We start from the raw sequence: 24,729 nt of genomic DNA on the forward strand, positions 1-24,729 counted from the left end.
CCCAGCACAGCATCACTTACTTCAAGTTGAGATGGAGCACAAGTAAAGGCAGGGCAATGACCTTAATTTGTGAAACAAAGAGATTTACTACAAACAAACAAACAAACATACAGGTACGTATATATTATACACACACAACATTAATAGCATCAAAGGTATACTAATCTGCATCTTCACATGATGAAATGCTGCCATAAACTGTGTTACTGACAAAGAGGTAAAACTCACTGCTGTGAATCTGTTTAGATCTCAGATAACCACAGATAATCGCTGCCTCGATTTGGGTCCTGCTCTGTAAAACAGTATCATAAGATGACACTCCTCAAAAACACCTGAAGGTAACAGGAGGCTGCATTTATTGAAAGCACTTAATGACAGAGAGCAGAATTTTCCTTCGAATGCAGTCGTTTTAGAGACCTGTTACCACTGTTCCAATTAACTGTTAATTCAGATAACTCAGCACTAACTCACACCCCCAGCTCCAGGTGTAAGTGCCAACAAGCTTTCTCCAATGCAAGTTAAGATCTGCCACTCCAGGTGGGAGTTCAACTGCAGAGCTGCTGTCGTTCCCTTAAATCTATTCATTTTTTTTCATCTCAGTCATTCCAGGGAAACAGAATTAAGAAGTGGTAAAATGAATGGTGCTTTTAAATGCCCTCCTATCATCACAAATTCCTCCTTTAACCTGGCCAATATTTTGGACTTCTCCCTTTAAAGTCCTTAAGCTGAAAATACCTGCAGAACTCAATGCAAGTGACATGCCACAAATTCGAAGCTGATGACAAAGAGTGATTGGCACCAGTCTGAAATGATATCTTCCCTGAAGTCAAGAAACCAGGCAGACAGAAAGGACCACACAGATTAAGTAAGCCCCTAAATGCTAAGGAAAATCAAAGAGGTACAATCCACGTCATCACCAGCATAAATTGTAGGCACATCCTCATCCGACCTACAACAAGCCTCGCTCTATTACACTCAAGTAAGCCACGCAGATTTAGTCCAGACAAAGCTCAAGCCCATTATATCTGGCATTCATCTTCTATCAGTAATATTTATCATCTCAGACAATGATCTAGCGTTCTGCCAAACAATCTGATGAGCCCCATTTTACATAACTCGCGGCATAACGTCCATTCAGCTTATGTCAGCATCATTACATTAATCACAGACGCGCAGATTTGGCTTTTGCTCAGCCTAGCTGCGGCAGCAAGAGACCAAAACACGTCCTGCCTATAGCCAGCTCCAAGCCTCTGTGGCGTCACACAGCTTTGCCATCCTGGCAGCTCTCTGGAGTTGAAGGGATGCAGATCTTTGGAGCTGTTTGGAACGTGCAGAACCATCCTTTGCTTGCATGACAGAGCTGCAGCTGTCTGCCCACTTCCCTTTGCTTGGCTTTCCCTTACCAGAGCCAGCAGCTGTGCCTGCGGATGGTGCAGAGCTCTCAGAACACCAGGAAAAGCCCTGAAAGCTTGGCACGAGACCCATACAAGCTGGCTGTCTCACCAGCCTGCCAGAGATGGCATTGCCTGCATCCCTGATAGGGAGCAGCTTCGGGGAACAGGGGCCGGCCCCGTCCCAGCACCAGCCGAGGCAAGAAACAGGGTGAGAAGGCTCAGCTCAAGGCGCAGACCATGGACCCCCTGCACGCAGGGACCTTCGCCTCACTGAAGGAGGAAGAAAAGACTAGCAAGTCCTGTGTTACTGCGGAGTTGCAAGAAGCCATTGTTACTCTGAGGGGAAGGATTTTTATCTCACTGCATACTATGAGATACAAATCATGTGTTTATCTTCAGACTCCCCCCAACCCAAAGGCACCGCGAAGACCCCGCCGTCTCACCTGCACCCTGATTTGAAAAGGCAGCATTTCACAGACTCCCCGTCTGAGCCAGGTTCCTTTTCCTCTGGCAGCATGACCCAAGCCAGAGCAGAGTTCACTGGGAGTCACTATGACAGCAGACTCGTACAAGTGATATGCTTTGACTTCTGCATGCCACGAACCTCTACTGGGATGGCTGACATCAGCCAGCTTTAGTTCTGGCTGAAAACAATATACAAAAAAAAAAAGCATCACAGCCTTCTTGCAGAAGCTCTGTACCACTCTGTACCACGTCTTTTTGTTGCCTTTTATCACCTTTTGTAGTCTTTCAAAACCTGAAATAGGTTTTGAAGCAAAAAATGTCCACTTTGCATGACAAAAATGGAAACCAACTCCATTTTCTATGTAGAATAACGGAAGTGAAGAGTAACTGGCAGCAAACAGAAATGCACAGCCATGAAATTGGCAGAACAGCTCACCCCCACTAACAGATGAGTGCAAATATGCTGCTCCAGTAAAAAGAAGGAACAAATCCTGATCCAAAACATAAAGCCGAGTTGTTCTCCCAATTCCTCCCTCATGCTCACAGCTAGAGACAGCATTACTGTCTGACAGCCTCCTCAAATGTCCACGATGTTTTCAGCTGTTGAGGACAAAGAACTTGCTGTGAATGCTTTCACAGTTACTGCAGATATGGCCAAACACAATGACCTCATACAGTCATTTACTGATGTTTCCACTCTCCAGCCAAACAAAACTCACTAAAAATTGGATTTGTCTCTCAAATGGTGTTGCTCCAAATGAGCAGTGTGTGATGGTCCCAGAGGCCACCCACGCTTGGGAAAAGGATCACATGGACCCTCCTGTGCCAGCAGCAAATTCCCCAACAGCACCACAGACATCCTCCGAGGATCTCTCTGACCAGCACCATTGAGACTATCCGGCTTTGGCAGTGTTGTCGATCTAGGAAAGCACTGCACACACCTTGACTGGTATTCAATCCTGATGCAGCAGCTGAGAAAGCAGGCTGCTGGCTGGCTCAGGGCTCCCAGTTTATACCACAGGACCACTGTATGTGTGGGTGTGCGACTCCCAGCTTTGATTCAAAACACTGTTCTCCCTCCTTGATCTAATCATGGACAGTGCTGCCCCATGCTGCCCTGTTATTAAAGTCTTTACAATAGAGTATTCATCAAGCCATTTTTTTTCCCTTTTTTTTTTTTTTACTCAATTATTAAAGTCCATGGCTTACAGGACTCCACTGCACATTCTTTCAGCACCACTTGCTACCTCTTTAGCCACTTAAGTTAACTATTCCTTCATGCCAATTCCTCACTTCTTCAAATAATTTAGGAATTTTCCACACGCAACCAGATGAATGTTTCAGGGAAATTAAGGTAAGAAATTCAAGAGATTTAACTTTTGTTCAAAGAACTGGTCAAGCCAGGAAGACATCTCAAGTTTAACAGGCCCTACCTTTAATAAATTCACGTTTACATGCCTATTGCTCACAACTGTCTGAGGCTCAGGCAAGAAGAATGAGAATCCCTTAGATCTACCCTCCTATTATGTAGTGCCTGAAAAAAACAGTGATTTAGCTTTGAGTTCCTTACATTATTCCAGTGGATGTGCAAACCAGTCATTGATAGAGAACCAAATACTACTTTGTTTAGACAACGTAAATAACATCTGCAGTTTGAGTATAACCAGGCCAGCCTTGCGATGGTTTGATAGAAATTATTCTCAAAGAATGTACAAAGCGTCAGTCATAATAAATCATACAGGAGTTTCTATATTAAGATTTTTCTTTCAGTCTAAGCTCCTTTACAAAAAAGGGAAAATAATCCTCTTGAAGAAGTCTTTCAAGACAAATTACACACTGATCAGTACCTACAAACACTAACAGAACTACTCAAAAAGGCAAACTCAGAGATGTACCTGGATTACATACTGCCTGAAACCTTACCAAGCACACTGATACAGGATGTTCTGGGTTCCTGCGCACACCTCAGCATTGCTTCTCCTCCTCTGGTCTCAAAGCAGCTACAACATCAGTACATAGAATTGGTCAGCAACGCAGGACTGGAACCATCGCACAGCAACCCAATAGAATGACTTAGTTTCAATATAATTGTGTAGATTTGTCATGGCATGGTGGCCCCGTTCCTTATTACGGTAATGGGCAACACTGCCACTGTTTTATTTCTTGGTTTCTAGTTCCTTCCTTTTCTGCTAGGTTTTCATCCATTACATCCCACATCCAGAACTGACCTGTTCAGTTACACCTGGCTAGTACATTGTTAAGACCCAACAACCAAGGGATGCAATCTTGCAAGAAGTCATTTTCATCCCTACCAGTTTAAGACATACTAATTCCATTGTACTTTCATCACCACATTAGAGTTTAGCAGAGCAGATATGCAAAATTCTGTCTTGTGCATTCCCATCGGTCCATGGCAGGATGTCAGCAAGAAGCATGTGGAAATTGTTTCAAAGTTGAGAAAGCAACAGCTTTCTATTCAAGAACCACTGAAGACTAGACTAGAGGCAAAGATAATTTTCTCTTACAGTTTTCAAATTTAAGTGCAATTCCATAGGTGCTCCAAGTTGCTCTCTCCTGCTATATACACCCATATAGCGCACACACTCAGGACAAATTCAAGGGAAGAAAAACTTCAATTAAAAAGAATTCAGAATTGAGCCAATAGAAAACAAAACAAAACAACAAAAACCCCACAAACAAGTCTTCAAATAAGAGTCTTATAATAACAATCTTTATTCAAGAGAAACTGAAAAGAAATACTTACTAGGATTTCATGTACCCTGAAAATAGAACTCAAGAATATGCTACTTATTCAGTATTAACCATTTTAAAATGAGCTAATGAGCTCCAGCTTATTTCAAGAACGTATAAATTTGAAGGCAACAGAGAAGATAGTTACCACTTTCATACGTGTATATGTTCTATATACCCATACTCTCTATACACACATATATATAAATCATGTATATACAACATATTTTACTGCCACCTTGTGAACAGTTTCTGAATAAGAAGGTTTAAGTCACATAGTCCCAATTCTATCATCATTCACATTTAGCTCAACTGACTTTAGTGTAGATACCTTTTGAACGAGTACTCAACGTGATGGCAGAATCAGGTGTTTAATGAAGAACATTTTAAAAGCCTGAATAAAATAGATTTTAGTCTTCCACAGTTTTCATAATCTTTGGCTTCACAGTTTATTGCCACAAACATTATGGAAAATATCACTAAATTCTTTCTGATAAAAATATTGCAGCTTTGCATCCAAGTTGTATTACTGTCTTCAGAACAGAATAAGCTGGTGCCTGTAAAACAAAGAATAAAAGATTAAATGCACCTAGCAGAGTGGTGTTGTCTTTGAACTACATCTATCATAAGGAATAGTAAACATTTTTAAAAATTCACCTATATTTTAGCCTAATCTACCCTACAGAAAACCAAATAAAAATTAATTCTAAAGTAATGGTTCCATTTCACTACAAATCTAAGCCAAGAGGAAAAACAAGTGAGGAAGCTACACATTCCTCCTCTGATATTCAGGGGAGCACAGAATTTACTTCGGTATTTCACTCCTTCTATCGTAGTTGTGTTTATCTATCAAGATGATGCCTCAATTTTCCAGCTGTATTGATAGCATTTATTAGCCGTATTTTAAAAAATATTTAATCCAAACTTAAATAAGAACTTTATTGTCCATAGGACAAGTCTTAAGAAAACAATCACTAGCACTTGACATGAGTTTCAACAGATTCAAACTGTTCTAGAAAAATGAAAGCACTAAGACGCCGTGCTATGTCAGCATTTTCTTATATTTATCTTTAGAAAAGAGTATCAAGCCCCTTATTTTCTATTTCTCAAAAAAAAAGCTGCGTCACAGTCACTGAATAAGGAAGACAAGAGTGTCACACCTAGATCTTTGCTAACAGCACCCATCAGTTAACATTGTACTTACTCCCTCAGCATCGTGTTCAAGCCCAATGTCATGGTGCTCCCGTTCATCATCCCGAAATTGCTTTATTATCTTAAAAAATAGCAGTTAATTAGTAAATTTACTCTGCAGAGAAATCAAGGCAGCTAGAATACAGAACTACATCCCGTTGGCCATTGTATACACCGGGGCTGGCATCTGAAGCCCAGGTCTCTCAAAAGCTTCTCAAAATCCTGAACCTCCAATTGGCCAAGAAGGAGATTATTTACATCACCCCTAAAACCTATTCAAGTGTTCTAAAAAATCTTTAGAAAATTAAGCTACGGTTTAGTATATCAGTGCCTTTTTCAATGTTTTAAGAAAACCTGTAGTCACAGTGACTTGTAACACTAATTTCACACATACAACAGTTACTGACAATTTAATTAACAAAATTGAAGTCCCTGCCTTGCCAGACAATCAGTAACAGTGTCTTCCTGTAACTCCACAGGGCTTTTTTTAAAGAATTTCCTCTTGAGATACCTACAGATAATTAGGACCGCTTAATAATACGCTCAGAATTTACACTCAGGTGCTGTCCCTGCCCAAGGGGTTTGCATTGGTTTTACCTTCATTACTGGTCCTCCTCATACTGACCCTGTGAATAATTTTGCTGTTCGACTTTTTCCTCTGTATTTCACACTCAGTTCTTAGCCCTTATTTTCATGGGCAATATTTTCCTCACATACATCAGCACAATTTGATTACTTCCAATCCTATTTCAGTATTGAGACAACAATTTGGAAGGATACAGTCTTGGCTAAACATTAAACTAAGAACAACTGAACACAGTAACAGTCAGCAGAGAGCTGGAAATGTGCACAAAGGCCCTAGAGCAAGCTCCCACCATCCAGAGCACAAATGAGGTGAACATGCAACACTTGAAAGCCCCTCATAAGCACTCTACAGGAGTGTGTCCCACAGTGATGCTGGAAGTACTTGGGAACTAGTTCTCTTGCAGAGCTAACAAACGTTATCTCTGTCCATGCTCTGAAATGTTCAAAACTAGACACGGTCATATGCAGTATAAGCAAAATGTTACTATGCAGTCATGCTTTTTCTTCTTGTTTTCCTCTAAACCCTTCCTTTCAATTAAAAGTAATCAAAATTTAAGTACAATTCTCCCAATCAAACGGAGAGTGATGAATTAATGAAAGCATGCTGAAGCTAATCTTACATTTTAATCTTGTTCCTCGATCAATTTAGTGTCGCTGAAGGAACAGCCATCCTTTTATCCTAATGTTTCTATTGACTTTGGAATTCCAAATGATTGAACAAAGAAAGATATGCTGCAAATTCAACCAGCATATTGTTTTATAAGTCAAGTCACGTTACGTAGTTCAACGAATTTGTTATGCTAGTTTTCAAGTCATGGTTAAATACCTGCAACAGCTCCTTGTACTTTTCTGGATCTTCTTCCATAAGAGTTCTGATCTGGCTGTTATAGTGATCCGATATGCTCTCTTCCACTGCCACTGTGCAAGCCATCGCACCTTTCTTTCCAAGTAAAGCGCTTCCAGCCCCTGCGATTGGGGTACCAAACATATGTTTCAGATTTCGTTGTTTGCAATGTGAAAAATTTAAGCACTTAAACATTTCATAAAGCAAAACCAGCAACAATATGACAAACTCACCTAAAACAAAACCTGCTACGTTCCAGAAAGGCAGCAAAACAGTAGGTCGAACTCTGTAGGCAATCATTAACTCGTTAAACTTTTTCAAGTGGTCTTTTTCTTGATTCCACATTTGCTGCAACAAAGAAAAATCACAACAAAGCATAAGACCAAAACAAAAAAATTAAACATTGCCAATACAGCTAATAAATGAAACAGTAAACTAAACAGCTGAGGTCACACACTATGACTGTAAAGGCAACACTATTCACATCACAAAAAGGAAATGGGCAAGAAGGGGAGGTGAAGAGCCAGCAGTATGCGCTTGCAGCCCAGAAGGCCAGCTGCATCCTGGGCTGCAACAAAAGAGTAGTGGCCAGCAGGTTGAGGGAGGGGATTGTCCCCCTCTGCTCTGCCCTTGTGAGGCCCCACTTGGATCACTGCGTCCAGGGCTGGAGCCTCCAGCACAAGAAGGATGCAGAGCTACTAGAGCAGGTCCAGAGGAGGCACACAAAGATGATCAGAGGGCTGGAGAACCTGTCCTATAAAGAAAGGCTGAGAGAGCTGGGGCTGTTCAGCCTACAGAAGAGGGGGGACCTCGCTGCAAGCTTTCAGTACTTAAAGGGGACTTACAAAAAACATGGAGAGCAACTCTTTGCTCAGTCGGATAATGACATGACAAGGGGAACGGTTTTAAACTAAAAGAGGGGAGATTTAGATTAGAGGTTAGGAAGAAATTCTTCACTCAGAGGGTGGCGAGGCACTGCCCAGAGAGACTGTGGATGCCCCATCCCTGAAAGCATTCCAGAGCGAGTTAGATGAGGCCTTGAGCAACCTGATCCAGTGGGTGGCGTCCCTGCCCGCGGCAGGAGAGTGGAACAAAACGATCTCTGAGGTCCCTTCAACCAGAGCCGTTCTATGATTCTCACATAATTTAGTTATAGCCAACATAAGAGTTCTTTTTACGTTCCAAGCGTTTTTGTCAGAGCACCGCGACAACACGCTGCAATTCCCCTACCGAACAACCCCCCCTTCTTATAAACCTAACCGCCGACTGACTACAAGACACACAGCCGCGGCGCTCGGGGAGCCGTGACCTTCCCCGGGCGGCTGAGGGGCTGGGCAGGGGCTACCTGCGGGGCGCCCACCTGAATGACGGGCCCCACGGCCGACCGGCCCAGCACCGCCATCTGCCCGGCGTAGATGCGGTTGGCGCCGTACTCCCCGGCGTGGTCCACCCGGATGATGCGCTCCACGACGGCCTTGTTGATGCCGTCCGGGCCCGTCCCGGTGCTGCGGGGCCTGGGAGCTCCCCCCGCGGCGGGCCAAGGCCGCGGCGTCCCCCCGAGGCCCCCACGGGGCCGCCCCAGCGAGCGCCGCAGCGCCGGAGCCAGGGCCGCGGCCGCCGCCATCTTGCTGACCCCGCCGCTTCGCGTCGCGTCGCGAAGCTCTGACGTCATCACCGCGGGCCGGCCTCCCTCCGCCCCGTCCCGCTCTCCCATTGGCCACCCGGCGCCTCCGCATTGGACAGCGGGACTGTCAATCAGAGGCGGCGTCTGCTGGTTGCCATGGGAACAGGGAGGGGGGCGGGGGGTGGGGAGGGCGGCGCTTAGGGGGCGGGGGCTGGTGAGGGGGCGGCCGCGCACCGCGGCTGGGCGGGAAGCTGCTGAGGGGCCCGGCCCGCCTCACCACAGCCAACGCTACAAGGGGGAAAAATAAATCTATAAAACCCCACAGCGTCAACGGAACTTTTCTTAAAAATAAGTCAGCCATTGGGTTTAAAAAGAAGACTCATTTATTACACGTTAATTTCTTAGAAATGAAGACAGAGAACGTAACAAAACATTCCATAAAAAGAACATGGTATCTCATGTCAACTACCAGTGTCCTGACAGAAATTTCAAGTTATGTACGCATTCTTTACACAAGTTCTTGAGAAGAACAATCTTTAAATAATAGTAGGCTACCTAGAAACAGTATTCTGAGTCACACAGCTCCGTCACCTCAATTAACTAAGAATTTAAAGGATACTGCCATATAAGTTTCTGAATGCTGTATTTTTAACTACAAATAGCATAACTCTCAAATATTCACAGTTTAGAACAAGAAGAGCAGGCTTCAAGACATCTGTACACGAATGAAGGCAAATAATAAAGCCTTAGACATGTTAAAAAAGGCTATTCTATGCCCGTGAGACTGGCAGCAAGGACACCCCTTGGTGACCTGACAGCTGCCGGTTTCTCCCTACTCACAGTGTTTAGGCAGAACTCTCCTCTGCTGGTTTTCTCTAAACCATTTTATCTAGTGTTCAACTGGCCTTACTGTCTCAGAGCAAAATAAATATCAAAGTCTCTCTAAAAATTTACAAAGCTGATTTCAAACCCATTACATGTTTCTTCTCCTATGGACTATTTCAAAATGCTGACATTAAGTCACTTTGCTTTGGTTTTATAAGATAAGTGAGTAGGAAACATGTAAAATCACACCTCTCCCCCTCACCAGTTCTTAAAGCATAATTCATAAAAACAGTACAAACTTTTTTAAAAAGTTTCAGTTCTGATTACATTTTACCAGAAACACCTGAAAAAAACAGGGACTTATCATAAACCTTAACAACCTTGAAATTGCAGCACCAGTAAGTGTCCTACTGTACAATTTTTGGTGAGGTCTAACACAGTACAAATAAGCAACATTCCAGTCTTGGAAACTTTAAGGCCTACTAGCATAATCAACATGAAGAACGTTAAGTATTCATGACAGAGAATGCAGTGTCACAGTGCCAGTCAGCTTCGCAGTTTTCACATTATGCCAATGTTCTCTTCTTACCTAGTGATTCCAGGAGTGTCAGGAAGTCAAGTTCTTCTGGCTTTTTGTGGTTTTCAAGTACACTTCTGAGCTTCTGTTATTTTTCTGATTAGGAACAACTTGTCACGACTCTCCTGGAAAGACAGAATACAAAGTACACTCTAGATAAAAAGAAGTACAAGTTACTTATATACAGCTTATTTCTTTATTAGGAATAAATTGGTGCTCTCACTACATGGTACTCTAATTAGCAGTTAACAACACTCCCTCACCTGCCTAAACAATTTTAAGTTTACAATGGTTTTGAATTCATTTACCTCACATTAACAGTTCTGCTTTGGGTCTAGTAGAAACATCTGATGTACCCAAAATCTTTGAAACTGTACTTCCAAGAAGTCTAACAACAGTGAGCAAACAAAAATAAAAAGCAAGAGCAGCAAGGCTTTTGCTCCTAAATCCATTATGCTCTTCAAAAATCTCTCTCCAGCACACTGTTTTTCTAAGGACAGATTGTTCAGTGTCATATCTAAAAGAAGCACTTCGCAAAACCCAGATTCTTCCTTAAGAAAGTGAGCAATAGTAAAAAGGTTAGATTTGGACTAGAGCAGTTTGCAAACACCATCAAACTGGTAGATGGCAACATATTTTGATGATGGCAAATAAGTATATCTATGCTAGTAACATTCTCCAGAAGACTAGTTAGTCGTGATTTGCTCCACCTTGAGTACCTATTGCAAGTAGTGCTGGGACCCACACTCAGGAGTAAGACTGGATGTGACAAAATAGAAATATAGGCCTGGAGAGAAGGGTAGTGAATTAGGTGATTGTGACAGTATAGAAGGAAACAGAGACAGAGGTTGTATAAGATGGTGGAACAGACAGGAGCCACAAGGTCGAGGTTCTAGTTTGGCAGGAAAATACATGCATATGGGTAGATTTAAGCAAGACAACAGATAAAGAACAGCGACACCACTTCTTAGAGGCTACAGTTGCAGCTAATAGCTAAGCAAACCAACTCGACTGAAAAATGCTTCTGTACTTCAGTTATTTTTCCCTTGTAACCTGTAAAACATTCTTCACTGCCTGTCCAAACACCAGATATCCAGAACACTTTGAAAACTGTTGTTCCTCTGCATGCCTGATTACTGATACAACAAGGAAAATTTTAGGGGCACAGAAAAGATAGTAGGTCAAATCTTACCATAACCAGTTGTTCCCTCAGCTGCTCAACCACTCTTTTATGGGCTCCAGCCAAGGCAATAAAATAGAACATAATAAGGCTGCGAACAACAAACCAACATTATACCTTAGCATCATACAAAACAGAATTGATCAGACAAAGGCTGTTGTGGATCAGAGGAAATATTGTTTTGTCCATATGAGAAAAATACTGGGGAAATAAAAATAAATAAAAATAAACACAGAGCTGGGTTAGGTAGGGCATAGCTCTGCTCAAAATCACCTGTGAGATATTTGTGTTGTCTGGGACAGAGCTCTAGGAGATGTAGAGGCAGGGCCTCTACCAGATTTTACAGGTTGTGTTCAGACAGACCCAAACACACACAAAAAAGGGGACTTGATTTTTCCTGTGTACACAGCAACAGGTTCAATTCAGGAGAACACATTCAGGAGAAAAGGCTGGGTGGAGTCTGAGATAAATTGCATGGTTTCTCAAGTATAGAAGTTGAAGAAAATACTTGAAAACAGTCAGATTAAACTGAAATGAAAAAAAAAATCCATTTAAACACAAGAAAACAAACAAACAAAAAACGTATTACAGCAAGAGCAACCAAACACTGGAAAAGGTTGCTCAGAGAGCTTGTAGAGTCTCGCCTTTTAGCAACATTCAAAACCCAACTGAACAAAGTACCTGACAAACATGAATAAATGGCAAAGACAAAAGAGCTGATGCTTCATAGGGACTTTGATGCCTTTGACTGCAGATGGACAATATGGTCCAATAATTGTTTGGTATCAGTTCAGTAAGGAAGGAAATGAACCATGCAGCTGCATGACTAGATCAGGTCTTCTCACTACTCACCAGATAACCATAAAAAAGGGTACTGCAAAGGCTTCTGATGCTATGCCATTAAGGACCTTCTGTAGACCTGTTGGAAACCCGAGTATTGTATCTGGAACAACTGCCCATGAAGTGTTAAAATTCCTGAATGGCCCACATGCCTTAGAGGAGGGGATACTGTCAAAAAAAAAAAAAAAAAAAAAAAAAAGAACAGAAAGGAGATGCTACACCAAAACGTAAAGACAAAATAATCCAACACAAGCCCAGCACCTTGTTGCCGATGGGGTAAAAGCGTACTTCATCTTAAACCCAGTAACCTTTGTTTATATGGACTACATAATAATTTGATTTCATTATAAGCAAGTGTATTTTATTCTAATTTATCATTACAAGTGTATGTGGTGTCTGTTTTCTAGGGAAATTACAACCTTAAAGCAAATACCAACTTTGTAGAAGTTAAATTGCCACTTACTGTGCTATGCTGATTCCCAAAGGGATAAAAGCCAAGACGAGCCCAATCAGCAGCACTACCAAGAAGAAAAAATTGGAACTCGATGCTCTGATAGGCCTACCTGGAGGCTTACGCGTATGTATCAAGCTGATCTGGAGAGGAAAAAGGAGCAAGACTGTTGCCAGGTACATCCATCTACATACATGCAAATATACCTCCCCCACCAACTCTATTCTCCCATCTTCAAATACACTACCAGCTAGCAGGTAACCATCATTCCTTTGATGGACTGAGAAGGGATAAGACAAAAATGATTTACATTCTAGTATAAATCATCATCTCCTGTTTTGTGGAAGGGTTTGATCCAGAGAGCCTCACACACTTGCACAGAGCCAAATGACATCAGACATATGGTATATGATCTATGGCGCAGCCTTTAGTTTTGATCTGCTAGAGCTTCATTGAATATCTCCCCTCTTGTCAAAATTAATGAGATCGATATGAAATTGTTGCACAGAAGGAGACGTCTAATCATAGAGCAAAGCTTCTGATACACTGAAATCACATCTCATATCTAATACATCTTCCATTTCCCATTTTGCTTCCAAATTTGTAGCAGCTTGGCAAAATCTTGTTCAAGTTCAAAGCTCTGTTGACAGTAAACACTTTTTTGCAATGATTTGTTATATATTATTACCTTTATAATAAAAAGATATTCTTTAAAAAAAAATATAATGAATTATATTGATGATGTAGTCATTAAGGTGCTGTTTTGCTTGATCTCAAAGGAAAATTCTACCTTGTCTTTAAAGCAAAAAACCACACAGAAAATGGAATTCTATTACCTCATTTCCAATATACTGCATCCTTGGTTTTTTGTTTTGTTTTTAAGGTTTTGTTTGTTTTAAATCAACTAAATATCTGTTTTGAAAACCAAACAAACAAAACAAAAAACAAACCACAGATGTGCTGCTCAATTTTATTTACCACACACCTTCATTACCTTTTTAACGTAAAAGATGATGAAGTATTTTATAGTTGCTATTGCAGGAAGAAGTGGTGAAAAGAAGGTTCCAATCCAGCAGATAGTCTGTCCGTAAATGATTTCCAGGACATTGTCAGAAATCCCAAATTCCTGCAAACCACACCACTGAACTGGCTTCCAAGAGCAATGAGTAACTAATAACCTAAAAACAAACAAAACAAACATAATTAGTTCTAGAGCTTAGCTGAATTCTAACACATCTGTAATATCTGGAATACAGAAATTTAGCATTAAAGCATTAGACCACACAACATAAAAATGTGTAAAGAAGATTCAAATATCAAAAACTACTTCCATCTGAACAGCAAACAAGTACTCAAGTCACCAGAAATATGTTTTATTTTAAATTTCGTAATTGAGTTAGAAATATAGGGAATTAATAACTGAAAAAAGAAACATTTCATAAATCATTTTTGCAAAAGCATGCTCAAAAGGCAGAGATACTTACATCCTAGGAAAGTCCATAAAAAGTGTCACAGCAAGAATTATCATGAAATCAAATATCAACAGCTTATACATTTCTTGCCCAACTGCAGACTCCCAGCACTATAAAAGCAAGTCAGGAAAAAACAGGATTATAAGTCTAATAACAAGTGGGGAAAAAAAGATCTGTCAATCACTACAGCAACACACTTTTCAATCAGTTAACACCAATAAAGTTCAAGTTGTATTAATTGCATTTCTAGAGTGTTTGTTTTCAGAGCTTCCAAGCCATGCTTTTTGTCTGTTTTTGAAGACAGACAATTTGTCTTATTGAAGCAAAAAGACAGTAACACAACCGTCTCCAAAACACAGCTACCTCAAATAAACTTCATGTCAGTCAGAAAGTCTGAGATAAAAAACCTGTCACTGGAATAAGATAATCGGAGTTTTAGACAAATGGAAGTTGTATGAGAATTGTACTGGTTTGCATTAAGCAGTAAGAAGCAGCACTAAGTACAACACGAATGACAACCTCAAGTCCAAATCTGAATACCTCAAAACAGGCAAGTCTCATGGAAAAAGAATCTTTGTTTTTAATCATCTGAACTTGTGAATAAAGATAAATCTGCTTACAGGATAAAGTTCATAATTGTATCCACAGGCCTTACAGCTGTCATTGGCACAGTGGATCTGACTCCACAGCGAGAACAAGAGAACACCAATATTGGCCAACCGCACAAAGACACACCTGGAAGAAAAGCAAAACCCAATTTTAAACGTACCAAAACACAGCCATTCTGGCACCTGACTCAATTTGCATAGGAGCCCAACAAAGCTGCACAGAGCCCAGAATGCGAGAGCTTTAATAGAATAACCAAGCAGATAAAGCTTGCTTTCTTTAGTAACAGGCTAAATCACTTTTCACCTTCAGGATACAGTCCCTTAGTTACTTTTCACAGTATTGCTCATAGATCAGTCCTTTAAGTTGTTGTTCTTCAACCCACAGCGGGCTGCTATTCTCTCAAGTACACTTTGAGAGGCCAGACGACAACTCTGTGTGCAGCATTTTCCTCTTAGGTGGCTTCAGGCCTTCACAGACAATAAGCTACATCGGAAATAAAAAACACAGGGGCCTGACCAGAGTTCAGATGCTTCAGTCTGGATCTTACCACCTTAAGCTGCCAAATTCCAGTTCTTCATACTGTCACTTTAAGGTATCTTTTATCCCCAAACTTTTAACTTCTGCCTTGAGCTGCTGTACAGCACGAGTGAAGCTGGTTGCTCTGCACACACAACTGCTCATTCAGGGAGCTGCTGCACATAAAGCAGTGTGAATTGACAGCTCTGCAGCCAGCACTTTCCTAGTAATTTCCCTACGAACTTTCAGATTGTTGAAGATGTCCAGATTACACAACTAAATGGAACAGAGAGAAACTTGGACACTAAATGGCTGCACTGTACTGTCACCAAAGAGGAGATTGTTTCCAGATTTTAAATAAAAGCTTCCAATGAAACTTAAGTCAAACAATGCCTGCTTGGCTTACAGTGCCCAGGCCCTCCATTGCAGGGAGTCCAACCTCTCTGTGTCTTGATACTGGAATGTTTACAATATCTCTAACCTCTCAAGAACAAGTTGTTCAAACATCCCAGGCTACATAAAACCATCTTTACCTCAACAGTGTCAGCTTGATTTCAAAGGCTGGTGAGTAATCTTCAAATCTGATCAGAATTGAAAAGATCTGAGGAGCAACGAAGTTGGCCAACGTGATCACCATTGAAGGCAAATACTGAACTAAGAGATTAGTCTGCAAGTCCGTACTGCTGCTGTTCTGTACAAGAAGAGATGAGAGAAAGATGACGCTACATGCACAGATACATTTCTGACATCGTGTTCCTTTCAGATACCTACCCAGAACTCAGGTAGCACCTTTTTTGTCTTCAGCTTCCTCCTATATTTAGAACAAGCCTGACCACTGCTGTTTCTGCAGTTTGCTGCTACGCACCCTTGCTTTCTTCTCCCTTCCTTCTGCTATGAATATTTTAGTGCTTCCCCAAAGCTTCTGTTGGAAGAGGCTGTTTTCACCAAGGCTTGCATCTGGCCATACCGCCTAGCCTAGCACTAAATCTAACAGCTTTTAGACCTATGCCAAAATGCCAACACTTTTCAAGTTATTATTACAGGTGCCAAGCAGCTCCCCGACTTTCCCGTCATTTTAACAAGCTACTCTACCTAATAATTTAGGCAAAGTCAAGATATTAACCCTTATACATAAAGCTCCATTTCTATTAGGATCCTTTAACCCTGGGGTCCTACACAGAACTCAGATACTGCTGTGAAACCGTTAAACTGCTGGTTGCTCATGCTGTTCTGCTTCTGAATCACTCTTCCTATTTGTTTGTCCTGCCAGGGATGAACATGCTATCGACTGTATTCCTTACACTACTGATGCAAGAACCTTTTCTTCTGCAAAGCGCTCCCTGCTCCAAGACTTCCTGTCTCACCACACAACTGTAACTCAAGCCACAATACAGATCATAATCTTTGCTCTCCCTTTCCCTTACTGTTTGTTTTTGCAGTCGAACAGTGAACCAGATCAAGAAACTGACCATAATGAAGTTTGTTTTGACCCAGTTCCCTGAGTCAGATCACTGCCCAGACACACAAATGGTTATATAGCAGATCACAGATGTGAGAACAGTTACATGGCAAGGAAAGTGAGGGTTGCTTTTCTTTTCAGCTGCTTCCAAGACACTCGAGACAGAAGCCTTTGTATCAAAGGAAGACATCATTGTGTTTTTTCTTGCACATGCTTCTTGATCCTTCTCACTCTCTGCTACTAGTAAGTATAGGCCTTTTAGAAAGCAAGTGTTTTCAGATCCATTACGTGAAAGGTGCTATATTAAGATACTTGACTCTTTCACGACACTTCCTCTTACTCTAATCACCAAACTCAATTGAATCTGTCCTAAGGTCATGTCTGATACTTACATTGGACTTCTCTTGAGAGAAGACAGTTGCTCTATAAATAGAGTAAAAACATCCCGATAAAACTGCAAGAACAATTATATTTAGAAATATTCTCAGAGAGTAGATGCGTAGCTTTTCTTTCATTGTCCTGTCAGCTATTTTTCGTTTAATTCTTTCTTCCTCCAAGTCTGTCTACAAACAAAAGAAAAATAATGTGTCATTTTTTGATGCAGCATATAACTTTTGACACCATATCTTCTACCTCTGGGATGTTCTGCCTCTGTGATATGCAAATCTACAGCCTGTTCTAGGAGGGTCACTCCACAGCCTGCCCAAATGGACTGAACTGAGAGTGCCTATTCATTGCCACAAACATGTCCACGCAGGAATGGGAGCTCCCTGTGGGAGCCCAGCGTGGTTTGTCTCCTCAGTCTGGGGGCCCTGTAGCCAAAGACAAGCATCCTGTAATCCTATTACCTCTACTGTATTAGTAACATATCTTCTTGATAAAGACAACTTGTCTATTGTGAGAGACTGGTCTCAGATAGCCTGGTACTAAACTCTGAAACAGGCCGGCCCTCTCATCTCCATAAGGTAAGTTATGACTCAAACTTGTTCTACTCTGTGAAGGACAAGTGGAAGCTGACACAGAGAAAAACAAGCCCAGCCTGGAGAAGCTAGTCAAGTAAACTTTGTATGTTTCATCTTAACTCGTGAAAATGGAGTATTGCCTGTGAAGGCAACATAACCTGGACAAAAACAAATTATCCAGGTATTTTCTGAGGACTCATTTCCTTCAAACAGTACTTCAAACAAAACAAAAATTTAACAAAGAAACAGAACTTCAAATATTTCCTTCAAACAAAAGGGACAAACTTTTTTGTTTTGTTCTTGGTGGTGGTGGTTGGTTGTTTTTTTAAGATATGAGTTATTGAGGCAAAAATGCAGTAAGAGCCTGCCTGGCTCTGGCTGGAAGATTTAAAAAACAAAAACAAAACTCTGAAGACGGCAACTGAACGTTACAGGAGAGGAAAGCAACTCACTGTAATTTATGAAATCAATAATTATAGCTTTGTGGCTTGAGGTGGAAATATTTTTTTTAGAGGTCACTGTTTCACTACACAAACCTCCGCTTCCAGTGTACAGATGGGAAAGAAAAAAAAGGTAACTGGTTTCACCAAATAAGCCTTTCAGAGCTCTCTACAGATATTTGGGAAATTTATTAGCTCCCTCAGTGTTTTGAATGTGCACGTGTGTCAAAGACAACTAGTGAAAAAATTTTAGCATCTTTTTATGACAACAATGCACTGAATTTGTGAAGTATCCCTTCTGAATGTCATTCCTCTCATAACAACTGCCTACCACATTGCAGACTTACAATCCAACATATTCAAACTGACTCCCGACAGTAAAAGTTTTTTTTTTGCCCACAACTAGAATAGCTTTTCCTGTTTCATTACGTAGAAACTAACACAGGAAGCATGGTTGGAGTGTGAGGAAGAGGCAGATAAACAGCAAACAGGTTTGGCTTCAGTCCCCAGTGAATGGGGGAAGGGCCTTCAACGTCAGTACCAACTCTTGTCATGTTACACCACAGTTCTAGCTACCTAGAAAGCATGCAAGAGGATGTGGTTCCCTGGTTCCCAGTGTAAACTCCTTCAATCCTTCTTATCCTTATTCCATTACCTACACAATTACACACCTCTCTTTTTAGTCATCCAAATTATATTAAACAGTAATTGTAAAAAAATACAGTAGATTCTCACTTGGAGCTCGTACTGCAAGCTGCGATGTTTTAGCCGTGCTGCGTTCAGATCTGTAATGCAGAAGTCCCAGCCTGCAAAGACTTTGTTACAGTAGCTCTGAAACTGATCTTCATCATGCACCAAACTCTGCTTAAATCCTGACACAGACCTAAGGGAAAACACAACTTTACTTCATTCATTAAAGACATATTTTAGCCACAGGGAACAAAAATAACCCAAAACACAAAAACCCTACAGCTCAAGCAACCTAGCTGAAAGACTAAACAATTCCCTAAGAGCAACCAGGCATATTTGTATTGTATCATTGAGTTTCTTAGAAAATTTCAGCGTGTGGTTCTGCAGCAAACAAAGTCAACTGAGGCTAACGCAGGTTAATTCACTGTGCCGTTTAGCCACGGTCATACTTTCTCTTTTTACATATATAAAATATTGTTGGAGTTGTGTTCTCCCTTACTGCCCATTTCAGCTCCCCAAAAAACAGACAAAGGCTACTGTGGTGTTGCAACCTCAAAAGATTCTCCATTTCCATATAAAACTGTTCTGTAATTCAGTGTTCCCTACAAGCAAGAACACAACGTAAATTGTGCAGCGCATAGCAGTAAATGAAGTATACCAACATCTTCACCTTTTTATTATCCAGACAAGACTTAGTGCAAGGTAGGCAAATGTAGTCAGCAGGTATGCTAGTGGTAAGTTGTATCTCATGATACTGAGCAACGCAGCATCTATTGTGTAATAGCCATAAAACAAACTTGTTGTTTCCAGGAATCCCTGTGAGAAAATGCAAAGAACAGTTAAAAAAGAATTTATAACAGTAGCAACAACTGCTCGGCTCAATCCAACCTGGTTTGAACCAAGCGTTTTGTACATTTAAAATTTCTGTTGGGGCCACAAGCAAGCTACAACAGTCTGTAGCTTCTAAATACTGACATGCCTCTAACTGTCATGTGGACGCTACATACTTAAAATCCCTCCCCTGTCCAATCAAACAACACTGTGACAGGGACACTAACAAGCTACAGAAAGCATAAAAGGAGGTATGCTCTAGATCATGTAACATTTAACAACTGGGAAAGAGAGCACAGGCTGCAGTGTGCAATGACGCTTGACACTCAGTAAAAATCTGTTTAAAAATGTCCTTCTCACAGGTAAGAGATAAATGCTAATTTTACCCAGTGATGCCTATGCCTTAACATTTTTCAAAATTATCAAAGCACCATTCCTTAAGTAAAATATTTTTGTGTTTTACATGTTATATGAAACTTAAAGGAAAAAAAATGAAATTACTTACAGTTCCAGTGAGCAAATCTTTGAGGTAAGTATAGAAGTAAACAAGTCCCTTATTACCACTAGGTGTATAAACTGTGCAGAGAGAGTCTGTTAAAAGAAAGGCAGGAAAAGTCACTCTAGTAGTAATGCCCACCAAACTGCAAGACCAAGTTAATTCAAGGATGACATGTTCTTACAGGAAACAAACAAAACCAACACAATATTTCTCTGTCCTGGTGGGTGAGGGAAAAGCTAAAGGCATACGGAAATCTTACAAGCAGCAGTACATAGAGAAGATGTTTACCTGTGCTCTTTGGAGAAATTTTAGCAAAACTACTGTTGAAAATTCCATATTTAGAGATGACAGTGGGAAGGGTAACAAAACCAAACATCAGGATAAATATTAAAAAATTCAGCAGGACCAGAAAACGGAGGAAGGAGAAGTAGGACTGGATGCCAGTACCAAATTTCCCTGGGAATAAAAGAAGCATGTGTATCACTAATTAAGATGATAAAGATCACTGAAAATTACAGATTAGAATTTCAGTTACACTAACAATAATAATAATAATATAACAGTAGTAAAGAAACATTACTAAAGCCAGTTTTAAGCACTGTGGGATTTTAGAAATAGAAAAGGCAATGTGACTTTTTAATCACTTTCACCATTATATTTCGATCTAGCCCATTTTATACAGTTAACACTTTCTCATCACCAGTAATGAGGGAAGCAGGTAACCGTTTAACCCATACAGGTACATCTGACATGTAAAACCACTAATAAAAGAGCAAGTTGAAAGAGGAGAAACCAAAAGAAGGTGAATACCTTCTATGCTGTGAATATCATGCCGCCAAAGCTGCAAGTAAGATAACAATTCCTTGATATCCTTGAGGACTTTTTTCCATGATTTACTACTAGTTCTTTTCCACTGATTCCATCCAGATAAATATTTTATATCGGCCTGCTGATAATCCCTAAGAAACAGGAAATACAATTACTGAGCACAAGAAATACTTTTTCATTGCATGTAAGAGGACCTAGTGCAGCGGAGCCTGCCTGGAGCCTTCAGAGGGATATCGCAGTGCTAGCAGTTGGAGTAACGTACACTAGCTGCCCCCATTTGTTCCTCTTCTTCACTGTGTTAACAGGTTAATTCAAACATAGCAAGTCCTCTCATAGAAAACACTTGCCTCTCCTAGAAAAAATAATCAACTTGACAATAGGACAACACAGAAAAAACGCGTAGCTGTACTTCCTGGCAGGATCTTTGAGAAGTCGGTGTCAACAATGTCATATTCACAAATGGCTGGAAAAGGAAGAGAAAATTCTTCAAAACTAACCAGTATATCATTACTAAGTCGCTCTTAAAATTTTTATCTCTATAAATTATTTACCTTCCCTCTTTTCATGTTATAAATGCACTAGAAAATTAATCTTTTTGTTAGAAAAATCAAGAAATCAAGAGATTTCAAAATCAGAATGAAGGTCAAAACATGTTGTGGAAAAAAAAAGTTTAAAAAAAAAACTTATCTAGAGCTATGAATAGGTTTAAATATTACATTTGGGTTTTATCATTTTAATTTTTACACATTTCAGTGCATAACGTAAAACAAATGTTTTAAAAATGATTAACTTTTACTGATTCTGTTTTCCTAAAATTCACTGTAAACTGCTAACTCAACGACTTTGAAAAATTGTTTCTTTGCCAAATATGTATGGGTGTAAACCACTCTAAGAATAAGCTCCAAACAAATGTCAAAGATGACCACAAATTGTCTACAATTTTTGGTGATTTTTCAATAACTCCTCATAGATTTTTATACAATCTGTGTATACATTTTCATTTTAGAAACTGCTACATAGCCAGCAACAGTGTCAAGGAGAATTCTGAGTGGCTCACTGTTTGCATTTTGCTCTTTATTTTAAGAAACCTTAAAAACAGACAGCCCCCCAGAAACATAGCTTGAAAACTGATTTGTTTGCAACAAATGCTGTTCCAAAGTCTGACACCCCTGAAGGGGGTGCATGCACCCCTGCAGCAGTTAAGTACCCATGAGGAAGGAGCACTAGAGCAGAAGACAAAGGCTCTGATTTTTTAATAGTTTGTACACAACCACTGCGTAAGTGGCCACTGCATAAGTGACTCACTGAACAACAGCGTACTGTGTCAAGACCACAGCTACTGCCACATGTGTTCTATGTTGACGTGGTTTCCATAACTTAAGGTGATATTAATTTCATTCCACTCAGCTGAACGTGAAATTAGGATTTGGATAGAAAACCTGATTAAACCCTGCTTGCAGCAATCAAAAAAGCAGCAGATGATCTCATTTTTAAGTGTAAATACTCGCAAAAGGTTTCATTGTATGGAAACTACAGGCTACAGCATGCAATGTTTTAAACAAACACTTCACAGAACAATCTGGCTTGTGTTTGCTTTGCATTTTAAATGCAGGCGTGGGCTGCATATTCATTCCAGACATTGAGTATTCAGCATTTATTATATCAAGCATTTTGTGTTGGCAGCTGCTGCACAATACACACACAATTACTGATCTGCGGAGGAGCCAAGGAGCCCCACCAGAATCCCATGGTGTTAAAAACTTGTAAACAAGCTCAGGACATCCCAACTCCATTGCTAGCAAGCACCATGGCCACAGAACCGCAGTTTGTTTTTAATTGAGGAATCAAGCTTTATACACTCAACTTTAAATAAAATTTGGCGTATGGAGAACGTTCCTTTATCATGATCTAGATCTTCTGCAGCTCCTTGTGTTCCATCTGCAGGGTTAAGCTTTACTCCAGAGGCAGGCTGCAAGAGTTGTTACCCAGGTCCAGCCACCCCTACCTGGTCCTTCCCATTTCCAGCTGCTCTTGCAAGCAATAGTTCTCTGTGGCGCATCTGTTTGTACTTTCACCTCTCCCCAGCTCATGACCACAACTACCAAGCACCTGATCTAAAGGTCCAAATGTGCCTAGACAGTAATGTTGTAAAACCAAGTAATGGACTCTCTCCCCAGAAGAGCTTTCAGGCTAGCAGCAGGACAGGAGACGACAGGTTACAAGCAGAGACACAGGCAGGGCAAAGCACACAACCCCTGGCTGAGGGTTACCGCCAGAGGACAGGAACTGCTCGTGGCAGAGAACAAAAAAGAAGGGGTGAGGAAAAGAAAAGGTCTCAAAACACTCTTTCCAGGCATAATGAGACACATCAGGGAAAGCACGGTGTATTTGAGAAAACTGCCAACGGGACTGAGGAACAGCAGCAGACAGAGCAGAAAGGGAAGGGGCTAACCCTACTGACAGATGACCCTTAAAAGGGCAAGACAACAGAAGGAAGTGAATCGTTTCAGAAGCCAGAAACATGTTTGTCTGCAGCAGGTAATGCGCAGTTCTGACTGTTTTCTTCCAGCTCAGCGGGTCAAATGCTCCTTAATGCCAGCTAAGAGTCCCCAGTCACACCTCCGCAGGTGAGGATGTGACAGGGAGCCCTGTCTTGTGAGGGAAGAGCCTGGGGGACTTATTTTCAAAGCCGTACCCCACAGGGCCAACTAAACCCCGTTCTATCTTTGTCTCCCATCGTACGTGTATTACACATATTTAACAGCGTGTAACTTTTAAAAAACTCAAAAAACGCGTGAAGACTAACCTTAACCTCCTCTTCTCCGCGATGCTCAAGGCGTGCTCCCTCACGGGGCGAGCGGCCAGCTCGGCTCCCTCGGGCTGCGGCCCCCGCGCCTCTCCAGCTCGGGGCCCCACCGAGCCCTGCGGGTCCTGGCCGGCCGCGGGGCCGGCCCGGCGCCTCAGCACGGAGCGGTAGCTGGGCAGCTCCTGCAGGAAATCCGCAGGTGCCGCGGCGTGCGCCTCCTCGGGGAAAAAGATCTCTGCGGGACGGAGGAAGCACGGCGGTGAGGAGCAGAGCTCGCTCAAAACATGGCACCCGGCCGGCAAGCCGGGAGGGCAGCCCTGTTACAGCCTCCGGCACCCCGGGGCGCTGAGGGGGGACGGGGGCAGCGCTGCTCCCTCACCCCGCTCCCTCAGCTCCCCGCTCCCTCACCACGGGCGCCCGCCGCCGCTCCGTCCCCACGCAGCCCTCACCCGTCCCGGCCACGCGCGGTGCCCGCCCGCCCCGTCCCGTCCCCGCTCCCTCACCGCCTCGGCCGCTGGGGCCGTCCGGCCCCCAGCCCGGCAGCTCTCCGGCGGCCCCGAACCCGCTCATCGCCTTCCCGGGGCCGCCCCAGCCCAGCGCTGCCGTTTCCGGGCGCTGCGGAGTCGTGAGGCGAAGGCTGCCGCGGGGCCGGGGCCACTGGCGGGGCGGGGGCGAGGCTCCCCGCTCCGGGCCGCCTCTGTGGGGCGCCTCGCCCGAAGGGGGCGCCCTCAGGCTGGGCTGCGGGGGTCTGGGAGCTGAGGTTGGGGTCGTTCACGTCCCCGTCCCCGTCCCCGTCCCCGTCCCCGTCCCTGTCCCCAAGCGAGCGGCTGTCCCCGGCTGAGGGCAGGGGGTGGTAGCGGCGGGGGGCTTCTCCTCACGTCCCCCGCCCG

The 24,729-nt window shown here is 42.2% G+C and overlaps 2 protein-coding genes across 2 annotated transcripts; both read right to left on the reverse strand.

Moving 5' to 3' along the window:
• Positions 1–4,574: 4,574 nt before the first annotated feature.
• COQ7 (coenzyme Q7, hydroxylase) lies at positions 4,575–8,886 on the reverse strand. The gene is made up of 5 exons (XM_040574948.1): positions 8,591–8,886; positions 7,464–7,578; positions 7,213–7,352; positions 5,815–5,883; positions 4,575–5,167 (listed from the first exon to the last, which is right to left on the reverse strand). The coding sequence occupies exons 1-5, from the start codon at positions 8,852–8,854 to the stop codon at positions 5,090–5,092; spliced, it is 666 nt and encodes a 221-aa protein (XP_040430882.1). The 5' UTR covers positions 8,855–8,886; the 3' UTR covers positions 4,575–5,089.
• A 331-nt stretch (positions 8,887–9,217) lies between these two features.
• Positions 9,218–24,527, reverse strand: TMC7 (transmembrane channel like 7). The gene is made up of 16 exons (XM_040574816.1): positions 24,343–24,527; positions 23,840–24,074; positions 21,016–21,164; positions 20,494–20,661; positions 20,212–20,297; positions 19,546–19,691; positions 18,921–19,068; positions 17,176–17,346; positions 15,858–16,015; positions 14,820–14,934; positions 14,212–14,309; positions 13,722–13,905; positions 12,740–12,870; positions 12,289–12,444; positions 11,449–11,527; positions 9,218–10,381 (listed from the first exon to the last, which is right to left on the reverse strand). Exons 1-16 carry the CDS (start codon positions 24,407–24,409, stop codon positions 10,322–10,324), a joined length of 2,151 nt encoding a protein of 716 aa, XP_040430750.1. The 5' UTR covers positions 24,410–24,527; the 3' UTR covers positions 9,218–10,321.
• Positions 24,528–24,729: the final 202 nt, after the last annotated feature.

Source organism: Cygnus olor, chromosome 15 (genome assembly GCF_009769625.2).
Source record: "Cygnus olor isolate bCygOlo1 chromosome 15, bCygOlo1.pri.v2, whole genome shotgun sequence".
NCBI lineage: Eukaryota > Metazoa > Chordata > Aves > Anseriformes > Anatidae > Cygnus > Cygnus olor.